The 8,344-nt window shown below is 43.0% G+C and overlaps 1 protein-coding gene across 1 annotated transcript in view; it reads right to left on the reverse strand.

Annotated features, from left to right (window-relative positions):
• Positions 1-6,005, reverse strand: part of LOC311143294 (myc box-dependent-interacting protein 1-like) — a gene marked incomplete at both ends in the record, with an annotated part of 29,262 nt that extends 23,257 nt beyond the window's left edge. The window contains 4 exons of the mRNA XM_084179122.1: positions 1,768-1,862; positions 2,071-2,125; positions 2,515-2,595; positions 5,919-6,005. Of these exons, the coding sequence (XP_084035248.1) occupies positions 1,768-1,862; positions 2,071-2,125; positions 2,515-2,595; positions 5,919-6,005 (318 nt within the window). The remainder of the gene's footprint in view (positions 1-1,767; positions 1,863-2,070; positions 2,126-2,514; positions 2,596-5,918) is intronic.
• Between the last annotated feature and the right edge of the window lie 2,339 nt (positions 6,006-8,344).

Genomic DNA, 8,344 nt, shown 5'->3' on the forward strand with positions numbered 1-8,344 from the left:
CCAAAGGGTTAGCTTAGCCAAAGGGTTAGCTGAGCCAAAGGGTTAGCTGAACCAAAGGGTTAGCTGAGCCAAAGGGTTAGCTGAGCCAAAGGGTTAGCTGAACCAAAGGGTTAGCTGAGCCAAAGGGTTAGTTGAGCCAAAGGGTTAGCTTAGCCGAAGGGTTAGCTGAGCCAAAGGGTTAGCTGAGCCAAAGGGTTAGCTGAGCCACCCCCTTGTTTCTAGGAAACCATATTTAGGAAGAAGTCATTATCATCTATGTTTTCAAAACTGTTCTGTTTACATGAATTCTGTTTATTTCACGGGATACAACTGAAATACTGTATACGTAGACATTTTTGTGAGAAAGAATATGATATATTTACCTTGACGTAGTGACACGGAATGCAAAAAATGGCTCAACATACCCCACTCTCTGCTACAGCTGGATGACCAGCCTACCTCAAATGTGTACACACCATTCAGCTCCTTAAATAAGTCTGACGCTACATACATTCCTAACTACGTAATTCCTAAGTCTATGACTCCACTGAGTATTTAAAACAAATAAATTACCTCAATGTTGTTTTCCCAACTTCTCTAAGCCTCTAGTTACACTAGAGAGAGAATAATGTGGAGAAAATGAAGGGGACTAATGAAGGACAAATGAGGCATGAATTAATGAATGAGCACAGATGATGAGCATAGCAGAAGTATAGCTAGGTACTGAGAAGAACACAATGGACAGGGAACTGATGATATGAGAGAGGAGAGGGTAGCCTCGTTCAACCATCCTGATCTCACTACAACGAGAGCACTGCGGTCAGGATGGTTGATCAGGCTAGGGGGAGTCGAGGATTTACGGCTACAGTCTGGGATTTGGGAAGCTGTTAAATGGTCCTTTCAATTAGCAGGACTGCCGTTATGTTGTTGTTTTCTTCGAATACCAGAATGTAGCTTTAATGCAGTTAAAAAGGAATGTGTCGGAGCGCTAGATCAGAGCCAGAATCATACTATGAAAGCTATGCTCTAATATCAAACTGTGCTAACTCAACACACGAGTACAGCTCCTACTTCTGTCACAAGGGAGAGTGATGGTGAGAATGACCGTGAGTGAGTGAGAGTGAGAGAGAGAGAGAGTGAGTGGGACAGGGAGAGAGAGTGAGAGAGACAGGGAGAGAGAGAGCAAGAGAGACAGGGAGAGAGACAGGGAGAGAGAGAGTGAGAGCGAAAGTGAGAGAGACAGGAAGAGAGAAGGAATGATTGAGGGCTGAGAGACTGTGACAGAGGAAGAGACAGGAGGGACTGACAGAGGAGATACTGTGACAGAAGAAGAGACAGGAGGGACTGACAGAGGAGATACTGTGACAGAAGAAGAGACAGGAGGGACTGACAGAGGAGATACTGTGACAGAAGACGAGACAGGAGGGACTGACAGAGGAGAGACTGTGACAGAAGAAGAGACAGGAGGGACTGACAGAGGAGAGACTGCGACAGAGGAAGAGACAGGAGGGACTGACAGAGGAGATACTGTGACAGAGGAAGAGACAGGAGGGACTGACAGAGGAGAGACTGTGACAGAAGAAGAGACAGGAGGGACTGACAGAGGAGAGACTGCGACAGAGGAAGAGACAGGAGGGACTGACAGAGGAGAGACTGCGACAGAGGAAGAGACAGGAGGGACTGACAGAGGAGAGACTGCGACAGAGGAAGAGACAGGAGGGATAGAGGGATGGGTCAGTGAAGGAAGTTAATCTGACTTTTGTAGCATAAATAAAGATGACCTCTGACCTCAACGATAGAGTCCACTTCATCTTTGCCGTACCACTCCGGCTCATACATGTCAGACAGACACTCCTGAAGGTTCTTGGAGGACTCGTGCATCGCTGTAGACAGGCAGAGAGACAGACAGACAGTGAAGGAGATAGTGCTGTGCCGTGACTGTAGTGAGGAATGCACCATGGTTCTGCACTGACTACAAATATCCGGGTCGTGTCAATTAAGGACTACAAGGTAAACACTTTAATGGGCTCCCTGTTTCAGTCTAGGACTGGAGTCTTAAGGGTTATGTAGACATCACAGAGAAAGTCTTACTTTGTACTGCAGCCAGGTAGACCCTCAGGTCTTTTTGCAGTTTGGATCCCTCTGTCTGAAAACAGAACATAAAACACGTGATTTTACACAGATTACATCTTTGGTGGGTGAGACAAGGGAAGACTGTGGATTGAACTATAGATGGCAAGGAATGGAGGCAGCCACTGGTTGTTTCAGTCCAGGGCTGTTGTCTTAAGGGGTATGTAGAAATAACATAAATAATCCTACTTTGTATTGCAGCCAGGTAGACCCTCAGGTTTTTTTTAGCGGTTAAGAGCATTTGGTCAGTAACTGAAAGGTCGCTGGTTTGAAACCTCGAGCTGACTAGGTGAAAAATCTGTCGATCTGTCACTTAACCCTAATTGCTCCAGTAAGTCCCTCTGGAAAATAGCGTCTGCTAAATGACTAAAATGTTAAATGGTTGGGTTCGTACAAGATTCTTACATATTGTTTGTTGAAGTTGATAACTCCCTCCTCAAATGCAACATCTCTGGTCTCATCTGCTTTCCCCAGCTTCTGCATAACCTGGAAAAAGACATTCAAGCATGGATACAGCAGATACACTACCAGTCAAAAGTTTGGACACACCTACTCATTCAAGGGCTTTTCTTTATTTGTACTATTTTCTACATTGTAGAATAATAGTGAAGACATCAAAACTATGAAATAATACAGTGGGGGAAAAAAAGTATTTAGTCAGCCACCAATTGTGCAAGTTCTCCCACTTAAAAAGATGAGAGAGGCCTGTAATTTTCATCATAGGTACACGTCAACTATGACAGAGAAAATGAGGAAAAAAAATCCAGAAAATCACATTGTAAGATTTTTAATGAATTTATTTGCAAATTATGGTGGAAAATAAGTATTTGGTCAATAACAAAAGTTTCTCAATACTTTGTTATACACCCTTTGTTGGCAATGATACAGGTCAAACGTTTTCTGTAAGTCTTCACAAGGTTTTCACACACTGTTGCTGGTATTTTGGCCCATTCCTCCATGCAGATCTCCTCTAGAGCAGTGATGTTTTGGGGCTGTCGCTGGGCAACACGGACTTTCAACTCCCTCCAAAGATTTTCTATGGGGTTGAGATCTGGAGACTGGCTAGGCCACTCCAGGACCTTGAAATGCTTCTTACGAAGCCACTCCTTCGTTGCCCGGGCGGTGTGTTTGGGATCATTGTCATGCTGAAAGACCCAGCCACGTTTCATCTTCAATGCCCTTGCTGATGGAAGGAGGTTTTCACTCAAAATCTCACGATACATGGCCCCATTCATTCTTTCCTTTACACGGATCAGTCGTCCTGGTCCCTTTGCAGAAAAACAGCCCCAAAGCATGATGTTTCCACCCCCATGCTTCACAGTAGGTATGGTGTTCTTTGGATGCAACTCAGCATTCTTTGTCCTCCAAACACGACGAGTTGAGTTTTTACCAAAAAGTTCTATTTTGGTTTCATCTGACATTCTCCCAATCCTCTTCTGGATCATCTAAATGCACTCTAGCAAACTTCAGACGGGCCTGGACATGTACTGGCTTAAGCAGGGGGACACGTCTGGAATTGCAGGATTTGAGTCCCTGGTGGCGTAGTGTGTTACTGATGGTAGGCTTTGTTACTTTGGTCCCAGCTCTCGGTAGGTCATTCACTAGGTCCCCCGTGTGGTTCTGGGATTTTTGACCCCACGGGGTGAGATCTTGCATGGAGCCCCATATCGAGGGAGATTATCAGTGGTCTTGTATGTCTTCCATTTCCTAATAATTGCTCCCACAGTTGATTTCTTCAAACCAAGCTGCTTACCTATTGCAGATTCAGTCTTCCCAGCCTGGTGCAGATCTACAATTTTGTTTCTGGTGTCATTTGACAGCTCTTTGGTCTTGGCCATAGTGGAGTTTGGAGTGTGACTGTTTGAGGTTGTGGACAGGTGTCTTTTATACTGATAACAAGTTCAAACAGGTGCCATTAATACAGGTAACGAGTGGAGGACAGAGGAGCCTCTTAAAGAAGAAGTTTCAGATCTGTGAGAGCCAGAAATCATGCTTGTTTGTAGGTGACCAAATACTTATTTTCCACCATAATTTGCAAATAAATTCATTAAAAATCCTACAATGTGATTTTCTGGAATTTTTTTATCATTTTGTCTGTCATAGTTGACGTGTACCTATGATGAAAATTACAGGCCTCTCTCATCTTTTTAAGTGGGAGAACTTGCACAATTGGTGGCTGACTAAATACTTTTTTTCCCCACTGTACATATGGAATCATGTAGTAACCAAAAAAGTGTTAAACAAATCAAAATATATTTTATATTTGAGATTCTTCAAAGTAGCCACCCTTTGCCTTGATGACAGCTTTGCACACTCTTGGCATTCTCTCAACCAGCTTCACCTGGAATGCTTTTCCAACAGTCTTGAAGGAGTTCCCACATACGCTGAGCACTTGTTGGCTGCTTTTCCTTCACTCTGCCGTCACTAAGACAATCTCAGGGTAGGTCATTTACAGTGTAATAATTACACTGTATGCACTTCTATAAAAATATTAATAAAGTAAAGTAACCATGTTATAGTGTATCCACTGCGTTCATCCACCTCTGGCCTGCTGGCCCCCCTACCTCTGCGGGAGCACAGTTCCCGCTCAGCCCAGTCCAAACTATTTGCTGCTCTGGCACCCCAATGGTGGAACAAGCTCCCCCACGACGCCAGGACAGCGGAGTCACTGACCACCTTCCGGAGACACTTGAAACCCTACCTCTTTAAGGAATACCTGGAATAGTATAAAGTAATCCTTCTACCACCCCCCCCCCCCCCCCCCTGTCGATGTGCCCTTGAGCAAGGCACTTAACCCTAATTGCTCATGTAAGTCGCTCTGGATAAGAGCGTCTGCTAAATGACTAAAATGTAAATGTTATGGATGCGACACGGAATGTAGTGGAAATTGTTATTGAATAGCCACTGCATTATAGCAGGCCAGATAGATAATTAATTTAATTAGCAGAACATCCAATTGCTTTAGCTACACTAATAATACAATTATTTATATTGGCCAATTTGGAATACCCACCAGCATCTAGCCTATTGGATGTGTGTAAGGAAATAACTGATGGATTAAATAGCATCCTGTTCAGTATGACGGTGCAGTGACATAACCAATGGGTTGGACTGTACTTTTCTCTGCAATCATTTTTGAAAAAACGTTTGCTTAAAAACTGGAAATCAAATTACCCTGCATCATTAAGACAGTGGATGAATCAAAATGACCCTCCATCGTTAAGACAGTGGATGAATCAAAATGACCCTCCATCGTTAAGACAGTGGATGAATCAAATGCATTATTATTTATTTATTGTGGTCCTCTGTAGCTCAGCTGGTAGAGCATGGCGCTTGTAACGCCAGGGTAGTGGGTTCGATTCCCGGGACCACCCATACACAAAAATTTATGCACGCATGACTGTAAGTCGCTTTGGATAAAAGCGTCTGCTAAATGGCATATTATTATTATTATTATTAAATATAGAAAAGATATGGGCTACAGAGAGAAACAGAATAGCAATTTGAGCTCATTTGGCATAGAGTCTTACAAGCCCTAGAAATGGAAGCTGTGGGAACATGTGGGTCTGAGCAGGTGTGATGTCATCGATGTTTATGTGTCTGTATATTCTCTTTTGTCTATGTATGGTTTATATATTTTGAAGAAAAAAAATGTTATAATCTTACAACAACAAATGTACCGCTATCCTGTCGATGGTACTATGTTTTTATAAAGGTGATGTGTCATTGGACGGAACCAGATATCATAATGGAAAATAACCGAAACAAGCGGTAAATAACAACAAATTAAACCTTATTCTGTTTCTTACCTTCTCTTGGGCCCGTGTTAATTTCTTCTGCACGTTACTAGCGAGTTTCCCCGCAGTAACCCCCTTCCCCATCCCCAGCTCAGCCATTTTGTCTTCCGATAAGCTCTCGATTCAATATAATACAAATAAGAACTCCTACGGAAAAAGAAGAGACATCAACGTCACCGCTCGTTATATTAGGCTTATGTACCGTTACAACGTTTCGTAACGGGTGACTGTGTGTTCCGAATAGACCAAGCGAAGGTTTTCCAGCTTCCAGCGATGCGTAGGGTACGGTAGCCTTCCGTTATGTCAGTCAGTGGATGATAATAACCAATGCAGAGGGGTTGCCTCTTAAAGCGACAGCTGACTAGCCCACTGCACATCCTACTATTTCCTTTGGCCTACTGTCATTTCCCCTTTATGCACTTGGAGGCGACATTGCTTTGGTCAGCTCACCAAATAAAACGGAAAGTCCTGTCTGGACTAAAGACTTGTACTGTAAAAAGTCCTGTCTGGACTAAAGACTTGTACTGTAAAAAGTCCTGTTTGGACTAAAGACTTGTACTGTAAAAAGTCCTGTTTGGACTAAAGACTTGTACTGTAAAAAGTCATGTTTGGACTAAAGACTTGTACTGTAAAAAGTCCTGTTTGGACTAAAGACTTGTACTGTAAAAAGTCCTGTTTGGACTAAAGACTTGTACTGTAAAAAGTCCTGTTTGGACTAAAGACTTGTACTGTAAAAAGTCCTGTTTGGACTAAAGACTTGTACTGTAAAAAGTCCTGTTTGGACTAAAGACTTGTACTGTAGGCCTACTAACTGTGTGAAGAAGTACAGTATGGGAACAACCAGAGAAAAACAATAGGCAAGTTAAAGACAAAGGCCGAGGTTAGTGTCAATACATCAAACACAAACTGTAGCTTATTGTGTGGGCCGGTCCGACGCTGTCCATGGTGCTGAATGACTGTTAGTCTACCACAGCCCCGGTACCTGTCCATGGTGCTGAATGGTCAGTGTTCTGTGTGTGAATGTTGTGGACCACGGACAACGCACAGGGGAACGGTTTTCCCTAGACTTTTCTTCAAAATGTACCCGATGTACACTACAAGAATTGAAAAGGCTTTAATGTAGCGTGATCCTTTCAGATTATCTGATCTAAATATGAATTTGGACTGTATGCTATTTTCTCTTATTTATTTAATTTTCGACAGTAAACAAAGCAAAGAACAGAACATGACTTCGACACGTCTCGAGTAGCGCACTCTCCACCCATTGATATTATCTCCTGTGCTGTAGCCTACAACCCCCGTGTTCACGTGTATAATGGTATCATCCAAGGCAAGCTGGAGCTACGTGATGCGAGCGGAGGACGCTTGATCACAAAGAAATCACAGCGTCCGATTGGGAAGAACAAGAGACACGGAATCCCAAGCCAAGAGATGGACCCCAATTTAGGACAACAGTTTTAATGAAAAACAGGCTTGATTTTTATATTCATAACCATTATTTCCATTGAATATTACAGAAGCTGGAGCGTTGTTCTGTATCCGGATGGCTTGGTGGTCGGGAGTGTGCTCTCTCTGTCAAGCCGTGGTTCTGTTGCCTCTGTAGCGTTTGAGACAGACAGGGACTGGGACAGGGTTGAGGGACATGACTGTCTTGGATGCTGTGAGCTGACACAGAGGAGGATTCAGTGGACGCTGGCTGGGAATATAGCCTATGTTCTCTATGCTGGGTCGTTAAGGAGGTGAGTGAAGCAGGTGCAGTTTTCTTTTGTTCTTCAATAACCGCCGTTGGTTGTTGGATGGATTTGGACAGTGTGTTCAAGGCTCACTATAGCCGGTCTCTCTGAAAGGGGATGCTTGATGACAAGACATGATGGTGACAATTGACATACAGTAAGATGATACATCAATTCGTTGGGAAAATGTCACATTATCATGAAAAAAACAGGGTTTGTAATGAGTCTTGTTTTTGTTGTTTTGTTTTCATCATAACAATGTAGCCTATGTGTCAACACCTTTCACTGTCTCCGTACAACCGTTGTTGTAATATCCCCACCAAACAAAATAATCGCTGTGGTTTTTTATAAACGTAGGTTTTTATTAGATATTAGGGTGTATAATTACGAGCCACAGCATGTAAACAAGATCATGTAACCGATTCCCCGCTTGCCGACTGCCCTTCCCGCGAACTCCATCGCATGGTGGAAAGTCACGTGTGCAATCTGACTACTAGGTCCATCACAATCTGTGTAGACAATTAAGCACAATGTTTCGATATAATATAATTAGTAGTAGCTTTTAATGGCTTTTAAAAATATTTTTATACCGTTTTTTTTTTTTTTTTTTGCATCCGCCTATACAAGAGACCACTAGGTAGGCCTATGAATTCAGTAATAGTTGTTTACGTATTTCATTCTTTGTCTATGTGTGCGTGTGCGTGT

This window comes from Coregonus lavaretus, assembly GCF_964263955.1.
Source record: "Coregonus lavaretus genome assembly, chromosome: 16".
Classification (NCBI taxonomy): domain Eukaryota; kingdom Metazoa; phylum Chordata; class Actinopteri; order Salmoniformes; family Salmonidae; genus Coregonus; species Coregonus lavaretus.